This window comes from Emys orbicularis, chromosome 3 (genome assembly GCF_028017835.1).
Source record: "Emys orbicularis isolate rEmyOrb1 chromosome 3, rEmyOrb1.hap1, whole genome shotgun sequence".
NCBI lineage: Eukaryota > Metazoa > Chordata > Testudines > Emydidae > Emys > Emys orbicularis.
This window is the reverse complement of record NC_088685.1, coordinates 213,596,024-213,615,209: the sequence shown is the minus strand read 5'-3', so window position 1 is coordinate 213,615,209 and position 19,186 is coordinate 213,596,024. Positions and strand designations below refer to the sequence as shown.

Below are 19,186 nucleotides of genomic sequence, written 5' to 3'. Positions count from 1 at the left end.
CAAGCAGGAAGGGATTTGGGTAGGGGCTTCTCTTGTGAGCAGGACTCTGCGCATTCCCCGGCTTTCCTCTGACCTGCTTCTGGGGGGGATTTTCCTTGGTGAGCTATTTTCAGATGTTGGTCAACGCATTCAACATACCTAGTCAGCCAGCCACTCCGCCTGCTGTCTCTGCCCAGACCCCAAGAGATTTACATTCTTTCTATGCACTTGCACCGCGCTGAGCTGGCCAGATAGTCTTCACTGGAAACTGCGGCCACGGGGCAGAGGCAAGAGCAGGCCCCCCCAGGGCTGGAGCGGCCCCTGCGGCGCCTCCTCCCCCTCCTGTCCCTCTGCCCCCCATTCAGAACGAGCGTCCACTGCTTCTGACAGGGCCGCTCTGTGCTTGTCTGCCTCAGTAGGTCTGATAAAGACTTTTCCTGCAGAGCCTCTGCTCCAACTGTCCTGTTCCTTTGCTCGTCCCGCAGCTGTTTGAGTTTGCCCGGGGCTGTCGGGCTGGGGAGGTCATACCGGGTGCATCCTTGAGAACGGTAAGCCAGGGCTGAACAATGTAGAAAACGCAAGTTTTTAACAGCATGCCTGGTGAACAGTGCCGAGGAGCAGATGTGTGGCTGGCGCGGGGGGGCGGGGGGCTCATGCCTCACCCCCCAGGGCTGCTGGGCCCAGCTCAGCCCACAGTGCAGGCCACATGGAGTTTCTATAGAGCCCTGAGGGCTGCCCGAGCTTGTGCCTTTGAGCGATTGCAGCAGCTCAGAGCAGCCAGGGCACAGGAATGTCCTGCCTGGGCCCCCTTCCTGCCTCTGGGGGCGCCTATCCAAAGGGCTTCCGGCTCCTAAGGGAGGTGCAGAGCCAGCGCTCCACTCCCACAGTGGACCTCCCGCAGCAGGGCTGTTCCCTGAGAGGGAGGGGACTCGTGGACTTTGGCACACTGCTTGGGCTGGCACAAAGGGGCCGTGGCACAGAGGTGATTTTCCGGGGCTTCCTTGGTGGCTAGCAAAGGTACTAACGTGGTGGGTTGCTGCTTTGCGTTGGGGTCTGGGAGCGAATTCCCGTTTCTAGACACGGATGTGTGAGTCTCCTGGCACTTACATGCTTTAAACCCACCAGAGTCACAGCTTGGAAAGCAGGGGGGCCCCTGCCCAAGTGCACGGGGAACCCCAGTGCTCACAGCCAGCCCCAGCTCTCTGGATGCCACAGAATTAACAAACACTGACAGTGCTCCACCATTGCTCTCTACGGGTCTCCTCCGCACCAGAGTAAGCTCCCATCTGCTCTCTGACCCCAATCCCCAGAGACAGCCTGGGAGAACAGACAACTAACAGTTTGCCCTACAGCTCCCCAAATCTGGGCTCTGCCAAACCACCGCTAAGGAACCCTCCCCCAGAGCACCCTGCGTCTCTCCCTTTCCACTGCGAGATCATTGCTGAGTGATCACGGGGGGCTGTTCTCTCCCAGGCTGTGCTGACCATAACCACCGTGGCATCACGTAGGGAAGGGGATGTCAGGTAGCCAGGACCTCCGTCATTTAGGGCTTTATTGATCACAACCAGCACCTTAAACGTCACCAAGAAATCATCTGGTATCCAGGCAAACTGTGGGCTGCCCAGGAGTCGCCTCCGCAGAGCCTGGACACCACATTCTGCATTAGCTGCAATAGCAGGAATCAAAACTTGCTGGGACTAAGAGGCGGATAAAGGGCCACGCTTCCAGAAAAGGCAGGCTGCTCCCTCATTCGACACCACTGAGAAGCCACGTGGAGATCTCGAAACGGGGTGACACTGAAAGTACTGAAGGGCAGGCGCAATCCATCCACCAGGGGTGCTGAGAGAACTTTGGCCACTTCCGCTTACCTCTCCCCTTCTCTGGGCATTACAACTGTCCTGGTTAGCCTGGGCTCCTTTGGGCACTGAGTTATTCCACCAGCAGGGTCAGGCATCAGCTAGGACTGTGTGCCACCAGCATACGGAAGACCTGACGTTAACCTTCTTGACAACCCCATCTGCATGTTAACCAGAGCGGGGACAAGACAGAACCTTCTGGTGCTTTGCTAGGGGCTGCGAGCAGTGGTGCAGTGGCGCTGAAGACAGCTGGTAGTCTGGAGAGGACTGGCATGGACACGTTTATCTTCATCCGCCACTGGCAGGAAGTTATCAGCCAATTCCCTAGCAGAGTTCCTGTACTATACCCAGTGCTACCACCCAGCTCTATGTGTAGGTATATGGGTGTTGGAGTAAGGCAGGGGTGGCCAACCTGAGCCTGAGAAGGAGCCAGAATTTACCAATGTGCATTGCCAAAGAGACACAGTAATACATCAGCAGCCCCCCATCAGCTCCCCCCCCCAGTCCCCAGTGTCTCCCACCCACCAGCAGCACGGCCGATCAGCACCTAACCCTCCATCCCTGCGCCTCCCGCCCGCCGCGATCAGCTGTTGGGTGGTGTGCAGGAGGCTTGGGGGCGGGAGGGAGGAGGAGCAAGGGCATGGCAGACTCAGGGGAAGGGGGTGGGGGCCTTGGGGGAAGGAGTGGAGTGGGGCCGGGGCCTGGGGCAGAGCCAGGGGTTGAGCAGCGAGCACCCCCCGGCCCATTGGAAAGTTGGCGCCTGTAGCTCCAGCCCCGGAGTCGGCGCCTATGCAAGGAGCCGCATATTAACCTCTGAAGAGCCACAGGTTGGCCACCCCTGGAGTATGGAGTATGTTGAGGGGATTACAGACTGGGGTTAGCTCAGGGGCTCTCTCTGCAGCCTCTGCCTATGGATGCTGGTGGAACAGCGCTGGTGCATAAATAATGATGCTCACACCCTGAACGCTGCGTGCAGATGTGGCCGTCCCATCTCAAAAAAGATCTATTGGAATTGGAAAAGGTTCAGAAAATGGCAACAGAAATTATTAGGGGTATGGAACGGCTTCTGTATGAGGAGAGATTAATAAAACAGGGACTGTTCAGCTTGGAAAAGAGACGACTAAGGGGAGATATGATAGAGGTCTATAAAATCATGACTGGTGTGGAGAAAGAAAATAAGGAAGTGCTATTTACTCCTCTTAACACAAGAACTAGAGGTCACCAAATGAAATTAATAGGCAGCAAGTTTAAAACAAACAAAAGGAAGTATTTCTTCACACAACGCACAGTCAACCTGTGGAACTCCTTGCCTGAGGGTGTTGTGAAGGCCAAGACTATAACGGTTCAAAAAAGAACTAGATAAGTTCATGGAGGGTAGGTCCATCAATGGCTATTAGCCAGGATGGATAGGGATGGTGTCCCTAGCCTCTGTTTGCCAGAAGCTGGGAATGAGCGACAGGGGATGGATCACTTGATGATTCCCTGTTCTGTTCATTCCCTCTGGGGCACCTGGCATTGGCCACTGTCGGAAGACAGGATACTGGGCTAGATGGACCTTTGGTCTGACCCAGTAGGGCTGTTCTTATGTTGCTTTTCTTTTTCAAGTTTGTTTTCTGGAGAGTTTGTTCTGGGTGTGGTTGAGAGCTGAACGAGATGTGTGCTCTACCCGCAGAGCAGGGGCAGTGCCGCCTTGCCCCCCCACCCCCCTTCCACACCTTGCCCTCGTGATTCCTAAAAGTCCCCTGACTCTACCTCATGCTCTCACTACTTGGCATCTTCTCGATAACGCTTGGGTCATGCAGCAGGTGCCTGCCTGGGAAGTGGGGTGTCTGAAGCAGGCGTGTGGGGCGCTGACTTTCCGTCCGGGTTGCTGTGCAGACACATGCCCAGTCTGTGACTGGTTCTGTACTGTCGAGTGTAGGTTTGAGCACCTTGTAGTGCAGGCTGGGAACACACACTTGCTGGTGGGTTTTTTTGTTTTTAGCTGCCTGTGTTGGTTCATTGGAATCTCGGACTCCGCTCTGGGACAACATTCATGGGAGGCTAAAATTGAGTCACCAAAGGAAAACACCCAGGCCTGACTCTGAGGCCTAGTGCTGCCCAGTGTGGTACCTCCGCGTGGCCTCGCTGAAAAGGCTGGGTGGTGCTTGTGCCGTATCTGTGATCCACCATGTCTGGCAGGGCACAGCTAGGAATGCCGAATCTAGCCAGAGCAAATCCCCTTTCCTGCTAATGCTCCAAAGCTCCCGAGCCCTCTCCCGTGGACAGAGCTCTCGACAGGTACTGCGAGTAGCATGGGTGAGAGACCCAGGGGAGAACAATTGCAGCACCAGGACAGTACTGCTTTCCCTACTTCTGCTTTCTGTGGGGCCTGGCCTGATTGACTCGGGGGTACCTGCTGTGGGGCTGCAGCCCAAAGCAATTCTGTCCACCTGCACGGAGAGTGCAGGGGCTGGGCAGGACTTTCCCTGCATCGCTCCGCCCAGTGTCTGGGGGCCTCTGTGGCTGCAGACACCAGAACTGTGAGCAGGGAGACTGTCTAACCTCCCCTGCTGGCACCCCGGCAGTATGGAGGAGGGAGCTGTCTTGCCAGAACAGAGGGGGGAGAGGCTAAGGGTGACAGGGGCAGGTGTGAGGAGGGTCTGGGCGGGGGCCAGAGCCTGGCCGAGGATGACAGGCTGGAGGGGGCAGGGACATAGGGGACAGGTTGGAAGGGGGCTGGGCAGAAGGGGGCAGGCAGGGAGGGGGTCGGGCAGTACCAAGGGACCAGAGCAGAAGAAGGGAGAATAGGATGCAGGGGCAAAATGGAGAAGGCTGCTTCAGACTCTCCTGCCCCTGCCCCTGCCCCCCTTCCCCTGCTCTGTCCCCCACGGCCTGCCCCTCTGGTCCCTAATATCTTCTTCTGGGTCCCACAGTTCCCTGCTGCTACTGGCTGTGAAGGAGGGGCTGGTGCCTTCACCCATGCCCGCCCCTCCCCACTGCCCCGGGGCACCCCATGGGGGCCTAGGGAACCATTCCCCACTGGTGAGAGATGGACTGTGCTGTGCAGAGCACGGGCTGCATGGATCCTGTTCAGTAGATGGGAAGCGGGATGTACCCACGCTGCCCCAACTTGTGTAAGTGCCACCAAGCCAGACTAACGTCACTGAGTGGAGAGAGTGAGAGCTGGGTCTGGGCATGTGCCAGCTTCCCCCCAAATCAGTGGCAAGCTGTGAGTGTAGAACCAGCCTCAGAGGCCTGAGTGCCTATAAGTAGATAAATACAGTAGATGGCCAGTGGGCGCGCATATATATATATATATATATATATATATATATATATATATATATAACACTAACACATACACACAGAAGGTGTATCTCTTCCAAGAGATCGTGCCTGTGAGAACAAGCTCTTTGGATTCTGGGCTCTATACATGGAATCAAATGGCCTTTGCAGTAGGAGGCTCAGGGAAGAAAGACAGCAATTTACATAAAGTATAGCTCATTTACATGTATTAACTAGCGCTCTGGCTCATGGCAATCCAGACCTACAGTTCAGTAGTAGTTACCCGACTAGATTCCTTTAAGCCATACCATAGCCTGCTGCATTCTGCCTCCTCCCTGCCCCTTGAGGAAAGGCATACTGCACACAGGTCTGTCCAGAACAGAATTATACGACAAGCCCTAGCACCAAGTGGCAGGCAGTGAGAGACCGTGTCTAACAGATATCAGCGAGACGAGGTAGGAGCGCCTTCCCATCCATAACACCGGCATAAATTCCATAAACGTATTGGGTCCTTGGTGCTTTGGCGGTAGAGTTCAGATATTAGCGAATCATCCAATTAAAGGAGACACTGCTTTACTCCTAGCCCACCCCAAAAGGCAGCCATACCTCATCATGTGTGATGGGTATAGAAGGGCACCTCGGACACCTTTTATGGGCTGGAGGGAGGAGTCCCTGGGTGAGGGTCCTTGGCTTGTGTTATGCAGGAGGTCAGACTGGATGGTCTAATGGTCTCCTGAGAAGCACGTATAAGCCTAAACGCGCTCCATCGCTGGCAGAGAAGGGACTCTGAGTCTGCCAAGCACAGAAAGCAGGAGTCGGAGCACTAGGGTGAGTTGAACTAAATGAAGGACATGCCCAGTCATCTGTACTTTTACAGCAGGTACCCAAACGGGAGATTGGCTCCTGGGTGAGAAAGTGCATGTGCTGGCTGGGATTTGTCGGTCTTGGCATTTAGATAAGGTCCCGTCCTCAAGAACTGACCATGTAACTACCAAAGGGATGTGGGAGGGGAATATTGGAAGGCCATGTGATCAGGTAGGGGAGCTCAGCCAGCGTCTACGTGTGTGTTTGCGTCAGGAGGACAGGCTTGGCATAGACAAGATGCAGCTGAATTTCCCCACCAAGTCACGATACCCTCCCACACCCCTTTGCTCGGACTGTGCTGTCAGCTCTCCTGGGGAGTGCCGAGTCCTCCTCCGAGAAGTGTCTGTCCAGGAGGGGCACGAAGGAGGAGAGGATAGAGCCTTTACTGGGAAGGATGCTGCTTTGAGGGCCTTCTGGCCGCCGGTGGCCTGACGGCTGTGAGTGGACTTGAGAGACAAGCATGCTCCTCGGGGCTCAGGCAGACAGCTGTGGAAAGGAGAGGAGCGGGTTAGCATTCCCAAGTCCCCTGAAGCTAAAGAACCAGGGAACGTGGCTGGAAAGCCTCCATTTCCCTCAGCACATGGGGAAGGCTGGGCGCTGTTCCTGAAGGAGTATGTCGGTTTCCTTAGCAGTCAGTGGTGCGCTGAGGTCCCGCCAGCATAAACCAACATCTTGTCATGGGTGAGTGGGGGCAGAGGGGCACGTGGGGCAGGAAGAGGCCTGTTGGAGGTGGACTGGGGCAGGGTGGAGCGACGGCGAACCCGAGCTTATCTTAGAGCTCCCAGGCTCCTGGCCCGCCCAGGGTCAGAGAAGGGGCTTACATCTCCCTCCTCCCTGGGCTCCACTCTAGACAGGCCCTTTAACTTCCTTTGAGAAATGGCTGCAGTGGTCACTCCGCACTGACTGCCTTCCAAGCAGCCCCTTATTCTCCCCGTGCCCAGGGCCGGTGCCCCAAGCCTGCGCCTGTTGGGGCGACGGGCGGAGGCAACACACTGTGGTTTCAGTGGCATAGGCAAGAGAAAGGACTGAGCTGTCTGCTCACAGGAGGGTTCATTTGCGAATCCCAGGGGCCAGCCGTCGAGACCCTGGAAGGAGCCTGCCACCAGACCTGGCTAGTCAGGGAATGTGATGGTATCGGGTCTTAGCAGAGAGTTTCCAGCAGTGCCCAGCTGCTGGCTGTTACCTGTACGCAAGGTGTCTGTCTGAATGGCCTAGCTGCAGTGCCAAGCTGAATGGTGCAGAGGAGCAGGCGATGGAGGTGGCTTGAGGAGCCAGTGCCTGGCAGCTGGGGCAGGGGACTGGTGTGCAGGAGTCCTCCGCTCCCTCTCTCCGTCACACTCCCACGTCACTGGGGAAGGCAGGACGGCCCCGCTCCCCTGATGCAATCTGAGTGCAGGTGTTAGTTGTCCCGTAGGGTCTCCAGGCAGCCTGACACAGTTTACCAATGCAGAGCAGTAGGTAAGGTCAGCCTAGAACGAAAGCATTTGCCACCCGCCAGCGAAGATGTCTGCAGCATGCGCAGCACAAACCAGGAGCGAGTACCTGACACCTTTTCCTCCACTCTTCTTGGTCTTTTTCAGTTGGAGGAGGACAGGCATTCCCAGCACTCCCTCCCGAGGTACAGCCCCCTCAGAAGACTGGCGTCCTCCGTTTTCTCCTCCTCAGCCCTGGAGACAGAGCACTACCCTCAGCTCGGTGGCACTTTCATACAGCGCAGCCGGTCAGCGGAGAGCAGCCCCGTGCGCATGCCCCACCGCAGGCACATGCCCCTCACGGCAGGAAACCACAGACTCATGCCTTCTGTCCTCCGCATTTCCAGGTCCCAGCTCCAGCAGGTGTGGGCCCGCTTCACCCATAAAACATAGCCCGTATGGAGGAGCAGCAGCCTCCGTAATGCAATAATAACGCCCACCTCCCCGCAGTGCGTCACCACTTAATGCAATACTGAACCCCAGACAACATGGCCTAAGGTACTGTAACTTCCAACGCCCCCTCAGCCAGACCCAGGCGAGAGAAAACCCAGACTGAGAACACCGGCCGCTCCAGCCATCCGACACGCCGGGCGAGGCTGCATCCCGGCTGAAGATAGATGGGAATAGCCCCGGTGAACATAACATGTATTAGTGGGCTGGCTCCAGAGCTCCTCTGCTGGGCTCCGTGGTGGTATCGTGCAGCCACGGGGTTGTGAGTTCACGGCTGCCTCACGGAACACGCGCACACGCCAAACACGTTTTCAGGTTAGGCCCGGAGTGGAGAGGCAGTGCAGGTTCAGAGAGCGCCCACGCTCCAGTAAAATCCAGGTCAGGTTTGTCGTCATTAGTCTGTTACACTGGGCCAAATCTGGGGGCCGTCTGACTCGGCCTGGATTCAGGGAGAGTCCCCCTGGACGTTTGGCTGAGTTAGTCCCTCAGGATTTGTCTCTCTGTGGAGTCCCGGTCACCGTTTCTCTGTTGCTCTGAAATCCCAGAACATTTGTTGCAGTCTGTTTTTCACACGGTGACCGCACCTTTCTGTCCCCTGTGACTGTGTCTGGTGTGTGACAGTGAGCCTGTTTGTCTGTTCTCCCCTCCTACAGCTGCTCCAAACCTACCTGCGTTGCCCCGGGAACGCTGCCAAGTGTAGTGGGCTAGTAAGGGTTTCCTTACCGGCCCAGCTGTCAATCGCTGTATTGAAAAATCCCTGAAGCTTCAGGCACCTCTGGCTTTTCATAGGCGAACCAGCACAGCCACCTTGCCTTGCCATGTCCGTTCTTGTGATAGCTCTGATTTTGCTTTGGTGTGTTTTGTCAATGAACGGGTGAGCATACTGAGTCCCAGGATAGCTGTTCTCAGCTGTCACGTGAGGAAAAGAGGAAAGTAACTTCCAGGAATTCTAAGTCTTATTTTGCTGCTTCTCTAGAGACTCTCCTGCCTGGCACATGCTCCTGGTGCCCGTGGAGAGCCATATCCCAAGGCATGCCAGTTTTCTTTCTCTTACTAATTAGATCAGGTTTCTTGTGGGCCTTGGACCTCAGCACCCGCTGCACGGAGCCCCAGGAGACCCCATCCGAAACAGTGCCTGGAGTCTGAGGGGCTCTGGAACGTCAGGGGTGATTGACATTGTCACCAGAACCCTGGTGTCATCTGTCAATGTTCTCTGGGGACTATTGCACCTCCCAGTGCAGCTGCAGTGTACGGACCGGCTTGGATTACAGCCCACTGTGGTTAAGTGAATGCAGTATTTATCTTCTCGTGAACTGCGCCCTTGGTCTGTTCTTCTGAGAGAAGATGCAAGTGAGTGCTGGTCTATGAAAGGAGAGGGGCACTGGTGAGGCGTAGGGGTTTAGAGGGACGTGAGCCCAGAGGAGAGGACTCTGGAGAAGGAACCGAGCCCAGTTCTGGGGAGCTCAGACACAGGGCCGGCTCCAGGCACCAGCTTACCAAGCAGATGCTTGGGGCGGCCACTTCGGAGAGGGGGCGGCACATCCAGATGTTTGGCGGCAATTCGGCGGACGGTCCCTCACTCCCGCTCGGAGCGAAGGACCTCCCGCCGAATTGCCGCCGCAGATCGCGGTCGCGGCTTTGTTTGTTTGTTTGTTTTTGTTTTGTGTGGCTGCTTGGGGCGGCCCAAACCCTGGAGCCGGCCCTACTCAGACAGCAGAGAATGTGCTGACGTATCCAGGCAGGACCGAGCTGGGTGTTGAGAGAGAGATGCTGAATTCTAATACTGACATTGTACTGCAGCAGAGGGCTGTTTCAGACTGAATCACCAGGAATGCTTCCTTCTCAGTTGTGGTCTATGCATGTCCTCACAGGAGTCCTCCGTTCATCTCTTTGGATTTGTGATGTGTGCAGCCTTTTTGTGGTAGTTCAAAAACTTCCGCTGCAGTTTGGGGTTTAGTCCTATCATCAGCAAGGCATTGGTCCCTGCCAGAGTGGGGAAACCAGAGTAGAGGGACCAATGTTCTAATTCAATTTGGCACCTCCTATGTTGCTAGGTGTAGAAACCAGGGAAGAACAAGCTTTCGCTCCCCTCGAGAATAATGTTCCGGGAGATGATTTCTGAAGGATTGATCAACTCTGATTTTTTTAAATTTGTATTTTCATAACATTTGCTTTTACTGGACAGCATGTTCTTGAACATACAGCATTTACTAAAGCTATGCATGTGAAAATCAGCCACACTGGAGAACTCCCACCCAAGAGTTTTAAAGGAGTTGGCCAAAGAGCTGTCCAGATGACTGATGTTAATTTTTAAAAGTCTTGGAAAATTAGAGTAGTTCCAGAGGATTGGAAGAATCCAATGTTCTGCCAGTTAATAAACGAGAGGGCTAGCATAATTACAAGCCTTTAATTATCAGGGCTGGATTAACCTTTTGTGGGCCCGGTGCCAAGCATATTTGTGGACCCCCATGGGGGCAAAGGAGAATGGCGTGGGGAGGTCAGTCCCCAGAGCAAGGGGCTGGCCAGGGGCATTGGGACAGAGCATGGCGGGGCCAGCCCCGCTCCACCCAGCCCAGTGCAAGGGCACTGTATACAAACCGGCAGCTGCCAGACGCACACTGGCCCGTCCAACCCTGTAATGCCAACGTGCCCCTTCCCCTCGGGGGTGGGCCCATGCCGTGCCACACAGCCCCCGACTCCCTATGCCCAGCGTCCCCCAGAACTGCTATGCCCAGCAGCCGCCCCCCCAGACCCTCCACCACAAATGCACAGTGGCCTGCCCAGCAGCCCCCCTGCCCAGCACCCCCCCACACAGCCGCACCGCTACTGCCCAATGCACTTCCCCAAAGCCCACCACCACAACTACACAGCACCCCACTCAGACCCCCCCACAGACCTCCCCCACACCTCCAACAGACCCCCCCCACTGCCTAGCACCCAAAACACACAAACCTCCCCCACTGGCCAGCAGCCCCCCACATACCTCCTGAGACCCACTCCCTCACACCCTGCCCCTTGGCCACACTCACTGGCCCTGCTGGGAGGTGACTGTGTCTGCCAGCGCGGCCAGGGCCGGTCCGGTGCCAGGGCGAGGAATCGCTCCGGCCTCTCAGGAGTGGCGCGATTAGCCAGGCCAGGGTCTGCCCCCACCCCAGCCGGGCTCCCTCAGGACCCACTTGCCTGGAGATAGGGGGACCATACGTCCCCTTTTGGCCAGGACAGTTCCCTTTTTAAGCTCTGTCCCGGCCATCCTGACTTTTTTGACAAAAACTGGCATTTATCCCATTATCACTTGGCAAGAGCAAACGATCAAATGCCCAGTTTACCAAAAAAGTCCGGTGCGACCCCCCAGCAGGGCGTGGAGGAACATGTGGCGGGTGGCGATGTGAGGTGTCAAGCCGCAGGGCTTGCGGGGGGTCAGCGCCAGCCGCAGGTAAAATGGAGCTTGGTGGGTTAGGGGTCAGCTCCAGTCCTGGCAGTGGCATGCAGAGCTCAGGAAGGGGGGGGCAGCCCCTGGCCGCGGCGCTGGGAGCTCGGGGAGGGGAGGAGGGGTAAGCGGCACGGAGCTGGGGTGGGGTTCAGCAGCTGCACTGATGTGATATACTTAGACTCCTGTAAGGCATTTGACTTAATACTGCAAGAGAGTCTGATTAAAAAATGAATTAGGTTGAAAACTGGCTAATGCAGCTCTCAAATGTATTTGTAAATGGGAATCATCAACAAATGGGGGTGTTTCTCGTTGGGACCCCCAGGATCTGATCTTGGCCGATGCTATTCAGTATTTTACCAGTGAGCTGGACAAAAATATAAAATCTTTGCGGGTAAACTTGACAGGTGACACAGATTGGTGGGATGGTAAATAATGAGAAGGACAGGGCTGTCGTACCGAGCGATTGGGTGAAGTCAAACAAACATGCCCTTTAATACAGCCAAAAGCAAGGCCAGGCATCAAGGTGCAAAGCGGGTAGGTCACACCAATAGGATGGGGATGTGGATCCGGGAAAGCAGGGACTCGACAAGGATTTGGGAGTCGTGGCAGTTAGCCAAGTGACTGTGAGCTCCCAGCGGGAAGCTGGGGCAGAAAGAGCAATGTGAGGAGGATGCTGAGCCGGAGCAGGGAGGCGGTGTTACCTTTGCATACGGTACCAGGGAGACGATTACTGGATACTGTGTCCAGTTCTGGTGTCCAAGGGTGTTGGAAAAGTGGAAGAGGTTCAGAAAAGAGTTACAAGCATTATTTGAGGTCTGGGAAACCTGCCTTGTATGAGATGGAAGGCGCTCAATCGATTTAGCTCATCAGAGACAAGGTTAAGAGGTGACAGATCACAGTCTCTGAGTACCTTCCTGGAGAGAGCCTGGAGGGCTCCTTAATCCAGCAGATGGGCAGAATGAGATGCAATGGCTGGACATTGAAGTCAGCAAAGTTTACACTGGAAAGAAGATGCACGTTGTTAACGTTTTTAATTGTTCAGCTGTAGATAACCATGGAGCGGCTTACCAGGGGATGCAGGGAAAGCACCAGCATTTACACTGGGATTGGACTGGGGCCCCCGAAAGGACTACGAAAGTGGGGGGAAGCAACCGAAACGAGCCCTATCTGAGTGGTGTCGCACCCCGTCCGTCAGGTCCCAGCGTCACCCTCTCAGATTGGGTCCAGCCACCCCTCCGTCATGCCAGCCGGGGAAAGGCTCTGCCGTTATGCCCCCCACACTTGGTCAGGGGTTACGGGGGGCTGCCCCCCATTCACCCCCTTCTGAGTTCAGGTTCTCAGAAAGGGGTGAGCATAGCCCCCCTGTTTAAAAAGCCGTGAGGAGGGGAGTGGCCCTTTGCCCACCCCACCCAATCGCCAGCACTGTGGATTGGTTGTCTTTGTAAAAGACGGGCTGTAGCTCCATGACAAGCTATTGGCTGGCTGCCGGAGTGGGGGAGGGTCTCTGGCCTGTGCTATACAGGAGGTCAGATAGGGGGTCAGAATGGTCCCTTCTTGTCCTAAGAACGTAGGGTCTGACTAGGCCGGTGCTAACTGGGGGGCTCTTGCTGTTACAGGGGCATGGGGTTTGTTTTGTCAGGTTATTATTTATTCACATACTCAACAAAGCACCTTGAGTAGCACCGTGGGGTCCCCAATTGTAGGGCGAGAGGATTGTAGAGAGATGGCGGCTGCCAAGAATTTTCAAGTAGCTCCTTTTTCGTTTTATAGTTACCGGAATCTAAAGAATATTCCTACCCGCCATGTGAGCGTGCAGTTCCATAACGGCTCCCAGATTAGTGTGTTGCAGCGGTTCTCAGACTGAGGGTCGGGACCCCAAAGTGGGTCGGGACCCGTTTGAATGGGGTCACCAAGGCTGACTGAGACTTGCTGGGGCCCGGGGTTCAAGTCCGAGTCCCACCACCCGGGGCCAAAGCTGAAGCCCAAGGGACTCAGATTACAGGCCCCCCTGCCTTTAAAATGCCCTTTAAACAGCTTCTCCACTTCACTTCGGCTTTGGCCCCCCTGCCTGGGGTGGTGGGGCTCAGGCAGGCTCAGGCTTCGGTCCTCCCTCCTGGGGTCGGGTAGTAATTGTTGTTGTCAGAAGGGGGTCGCGGTGCAGTGAAGTTTGAGAATCACAGATGCAAACGTTTAAACAAGCAATTGTCAAAAATTAAACTTCAAACCTCAGCAAAACGTGATTGGCAGCCAGGGTGCGTGTAAGGAGTTTGTTGTCCTAGTCAGATTTTCCCAGGTGCCTGATACCTCTCAGAATTAACTCGCTGGCTGCAGCCTCCACACCAGTGCAAGCAAACTCACTCTTTGTGAAGTCAGACTCTGGTGCTTTCTATCTGTGTGCGTTAGCAATGTTTAGGACCGGGAGCTGGGGGTGCTTGTTTCCTGAATGAGCAGCGTTCTGTTCTTGTTGGCCTGTGCCCCATTCTGCACAGCACGTGTTCCCTGTCGGTATTTACCGCTCTTATTCAAAATAAGCCCCACTAACGTTGTGAGGCCACAGTGGGGTAGGATCCAGTGCAGATCAAATTGTATGTTATCTGCAAAAACCCTCCTATCCTATATCCTGGTTTCCATGTGCGGCCTGGGCCCCCTCAGTTCCTTCTTTTCTATGCCCAACACCCGTAGTCTTCCATCCCTTCGTCCCATAGCAAAGAGCTGATGAGACCTTGACTTTTAACCCCCCTCTGTGAAAACGTTGCTATCAATGCTTGAGTGAAGCTAATTTAGGAAGCTCTAGGCAAAGGCCTCCAATCTCCCTCCTCCATTGTCTGGATCACACCATCCTTGGTGAGTCATTGGTCCTCGTTTGAGCTGGTGCATTAGTCTCCTGCAAAGACCTTATAGAGCGCAAGGGCAAGCTCTGAGCGCTGTCACGGGAAGCGCTCTCCCAGGCCGTTAGACCAACATGGGCTCTGTGGCGCTCTGCTGCTGGGGACGTTAATCTTTGGTGGCCTGCGTCAGAAGCAGGTAAACAAAAGCCAGCAGCCAAAGAGGCTTGGCAAGGAAAAGAATATCAGCCCTTCACCCATTTGGGGTGCTTCCCCCCACGTTTGTAGTCGTCTTCTGCCCAGGCTGAGTGGTGTATAAACCAGGGTCTCTGCTGCTTTCATCCCTTGCCCAAGTCCCTTTTAGCTGCACGGCTGATAGGGTGCAGGAGAGGAGTCCGTTGTGGTAGTGAGGTGAATGGCACCCCCCCACACATACAACGAGCGTCTCTCACTCTGTCACCCTTCCCTGCCCGCGGAGTAGGACCAAACGACATGGTGATGCCCGAGGCTGCTGCCAGGGGTGTTCTGAAAGGGGCAGACCTTGCCAGTTTTCCTGCGTGGGGCAGGGGAGGGCCGGGCCCCCTGGATATGGTGCGTTCCAGACGCAGCTGCAGCCTTCCTCCCAGCATCCCCTTAAAGCTGTCTCTCCTGGCGGGGGGGCACCGGCCAGAGGCATCTGCCTACCCTAGCCATGCTGCAAGCCTAGCTTAGGCGCCACCAATGCATTGCCTTGCCCGTGACCGGAGGGATGGGCGAGGCATTTTCTGCCAAGCTGACACTAGTCCAAAGATCAGACAGATCCCTCTGGCTATCGCTGTGGATCCAGGCATAGACTGGAGGGTTATTTGCCTTCTGGTTTGTGAACTTGCTGTCCAGGGTGGGTGGGAGTAATTCAGGGTCAAAATTCAATCTGAGATGCACATGCAAAAATGCGGCCTCCACGCTGGCTGCAGGGCAGGGCTCCCTCGCTCTCCATCCCTCTCTCTTACCACTGGCCTGTCTCCCTCCCTAGCCCGCTCAGTCTCCTCCCCAGACATTCCCTCCTTGGTGCTCCCTGGCTTCCTGGCCTCACCCCACAGATTCACCTGACCCTGCACAGTTCTTATCTGCTATCCCCACATCCCCCTGCATCCTCTCAGCCTGCCCCTGTCCCCCACAGCCTGCCCCCTACCCCCACATTCCCCTACACCCCCCCAGCCTGTCTCCTGCCCCCCACATTCCCCTGCATACCTCAGAGACTGCGTTCAGGGGTGGGGGTCTAGGAGATTGGCTTTATGCTTTGTAAACTCGCTCCCTTCCCTCGCTGAAGTGGAGAAGCTGTTTAAAGGGCATTTTCGCAGCTGGCACCTCGCTGGGGAGGAATGTCTCTTCACACTCGGGGGGGTGAGGGGGGGGGGAGGATGCACAGCTCCTCCGAGCCCCTTCCCTGCTTTGCTGACACCGCCCACGCATTGCAGTGACGCTGCAGCTGCAGGGTGATGGGGTTCCTGCCACTGAGCTGATTCGAAGGCCTGTTAATAATCCTCCTCATTTCAAAGGGCGCTCGGTTGTGACAGCTCCCCTCTGGGAAACAAAACTAAAGCTCCAGGCGGTGTTTGCTCTGTGCTTCAAACTAACCACACCACTTCATCCAAAGGGTTCCCTGGGGGCAGTGCCCGACTCCGTCCCCCTGCGCTGCCGGGTGCTGGTGGCCTTGAGGATTTGACCTATCCATTGTCGTTGGTGGCACAGAGCAGTCTGGCAGGACATGGCCGTGGCAGTCGCCTGCTCTGAGAGCGGAGGCTTTCTAGTTAGACTAGAGGCAAGAAGTGACCCTCGGCACTTCAGCCTTTTCTCCATTGCATGGGTTTCCTAAGGGAATCGGGGTGCAGGGACCGGGGCACTGCACTTTTCAGACAGTTTGTAGCCGAGCAAAGCCACTTAGAGACGGGGAACTGGAGAGCTCTTGCGGTCTGATTGACAGGTAGTTCTCAGAGCTCCAGAGAGAAATTGGAAGTCTTTCATTTGTCTGAGCTTTAAAAAGCCCATTTCAGAGTTTATTCAATAATGTTAGAGTGTTTTACCTTTCGGAAGCACACCCCATCCCAAATCCCAAAGCACTTTCCAAAGTGTATAGATATGTAATAGGAATCACTTCTCCTCCCATTTAAATGCCTACATCCCAGAAAGAATTTGCCTGACCTAAGAAAGAATTTGACACTGCAGGGAGAAGTTCAGGAGGCAGAGTGTAATTACCCGAGCTGGAAGAAACTAGGCTGGGACACTGGGGCTAATACCTGGACTATCCCAAAAAGCATCCTGGGGTTTCACTGGTCGCTGGTGTGTGTCTCATACAGAAATGCACTACCCTGAATCCAGAGCCATGATCCTGGGGCAAGGAATGAGTGAAAGAAGAAATCGTTTATATTTTAGATTCTTTGGGATGTTAAACAGCTAATAAATAGGCTACCCACCAGCGTCTTTGACACTAGCACTGAAATCAATGCCAGGTCATTCCCCCGCTGCATCGTCATTTTCTGACATGCTTCCTCCGCGTGTTATTAGCACTTAGTTCACTTTGACATGTGTGTTCTGCATTTAAGTGCTCCGTGGTGGCACAAGAGTACTTTAGCAAGGATAGGGTCGGGTTTCTATTGCTCATGAACATGGCCTGGGGAGGAGATCCGTCACGTAAAGTCATTCGGTCCAGTGAAATTGGCATCTCTTCAGTGGGATAGATGGAATCTCTGCACTCCCCGGCCACATGAGCAGTACTGTGTTAAGACTGGATCGTTAACCTGTAATGCTTTTTCTGCTAGATAATATGAGGTGTAGTGGAGAGCCTTGACCTGCCCCAATCAGATCTTTACCTTGAGCTGAATCACTTTCTGCGTAGCTTACACTGCATAGCTGAGAGCCCTCTTATCCTAGTGCATTCAAGGTGGAAATCTCTTTGGTGGTCAATGAGTCTAGGGAGATAATTGCTGGCCAAACTCTAGCATTGCTCAGGGGGAAGAGACAGAGCTGCCTGCCAGGGTATGTCTACACTGCAAGAAAAACCTGCAGCTGCCAGTCTCAGCGCCTGAGTCAGCTGACCCGGGTTCGTGCAGTGGGCCTGAAAATGGCCGTGTAGATGTTCCCGCTCGGGCTGGAGCCCAGGCTCGGGGCCCAGGCAGGAATGTCTACTCTGCTATGTTTAGCCCTGTAACATGAGCCCCATGAGCCCCAATCAGCTGCCCTGGGCTCTGAGACTCGCTGCAGCGGGAGTGGGTTTTTTGCAGTGCAGACGTGCCTTGAGAGGCTTGCTGATAAAAGCGGGATTGTGTTTTCTCCCGGACAAGGTCTGAAGCCCTGAAAATCCCTAAACGCCTCTTTCTGTTTCTAGTAAACAAACAACCCCAAATACTTCTCAACTTGAAAACATGGGGTGCCTTTCTTCCTAGCTTGGCTGCCCTCCAGCCGCACACGGATAGGCGGGTACGTCCGGGTCACTGGAGAGGCTGGCCAATATAAGCCAAATATGCCCCCCCTTTCTCACCCTTGCCCCCATGGTGACAGTGGGTTTTTTTTGCTGGAGCTTCCATTGCTGATTGTGTGGCAGTTCTGCACGTGCCTGTGAGCCCTGCCAGGAGTGTGATGGGCCAGGTTTATCACAGAGGCATAGCACGGGCTTTCTGTTCTGGCAAGGCCAGTGGGCCTGTGTCCATCAATACAAGTACCCCAAGGGCTATTGCAAAGGAGAACCTCAGTGGAACAAAGGGCCATACCCTTGTCGTGTCTGGTTTGAGTGGATTATCTGGCCCTACGTGTGTATGCAGATTAGAGCAAAGGGCCTGGCGCCTAGTCCGTCCCAGTGTCTCATAGCATGTTTCTGTTTCCATTCACCTGCAGCTGTTTTCCAGTGACAGAATGCTGTGATGGGGAGGGCCCTGCTGTCACTTGTGACCGCTTGGGGTTGAGTCCATGAGAATGTTTTTTGTGCACTGTTCAGTTATTATATACAAAGAGTAAAGGCTGATCGGTGTGCCAGTTCCTTCCCTTGCTGCATTCTCGTACCATGTGCTCTTTGTCTGGGTCACTGTAACGTAGAGATCTGCATTGGCAGTTCCACACGACAGCACAAAGATTCATGTATAGGAAATGTTTCTAACTCTCACTTGATGTATTGAAATTCCTTCTTTGTACCACAAAAACCATTGTGGGAAGTGATCTTACAATGAATGTACATTTTTTTAACAAGCTGCTAAACCACGTAAGGTGGGGGTGAAACTAACCTCCATGCTACATTCACTTGCATGTATCTTAACATCCAGAGAGAAACTCGCTCTGTGTTGGGAGGTTTTATTTTTTCAGGATGCAAAAGGCGTTTCATGTTGGCTCCTGTCACCCAACGAACCCGGCTTGTATCTTCCTTACAAGAACTCCCAGAACTTCCTCATCATCAGCTTCATCACAAGCGCAGGCAGGTGATAGGCCAACATGAAACACGCTCATTGCAAACGCTGTTCCACGCTCCCAGGTGAATAAAGGGGGTGCTCATGGGATGCCTGCCCCTTCAGCTTAGTCCTTCCTGAGAAAACCACGTCAGGCTCCTGTCCAGCACTGCTAATTTACATGGGCTGTTACTGCTTGGGGAAGGGATTGGCTTTGCAGGCTTTTTTCTTCTTCCTCTTTCTTGCTGCTATCACGTTGCTTTCGCAATTGGAGACTAGAACACGTTCGGCATCATTTTCCTTCCACTTTGCTCGCCGTTTCCTAGGTCTCTTGTGGATAGTGAAAACAGTCCTTCCCCATCGGTGCAGCTCCTCAAGCAGAGAGCTGGAGGCAGACTCTCCCGAGGATGGTAATCGCAGGAGAAGTAGGGAGTTTGGTGGCAGGGGCATTGGCACGTCTTCACAGGTCTAGCACGTCTTGCAAAGGGGTGTGAGGCAAACACGAAAAGCGCACACAGTGAAAAGCCGGGCACACAGCTAGCATAGCGATGGGTGTGGCATATGCACCTCTAAAGATCAATAGGAGGACAGTGTAGCTTCCAGTGGTCAGACACTGGGAAAGGAGATCATC

General features: G+C 54.7%; 1 protein-coding gene across 1 annotated transcript in view; it reads left to right on the top strand.

Moving 5' to 3' along the window:
* TTBK1 (tau tubulin kinase 1) overlaps positions 1-19,186 on the top strand; it is a 120,731-nt gene that overhangs the window by 90,326 nt on the left and 11,219 nt on the right. The window contains 1 exon segment of the mRNA XM_065401734.1: positions 7,561-7,584. Coding sequence (XP_065257806.1) covers positions 7,561-7,584 — 24 coding nt within the window.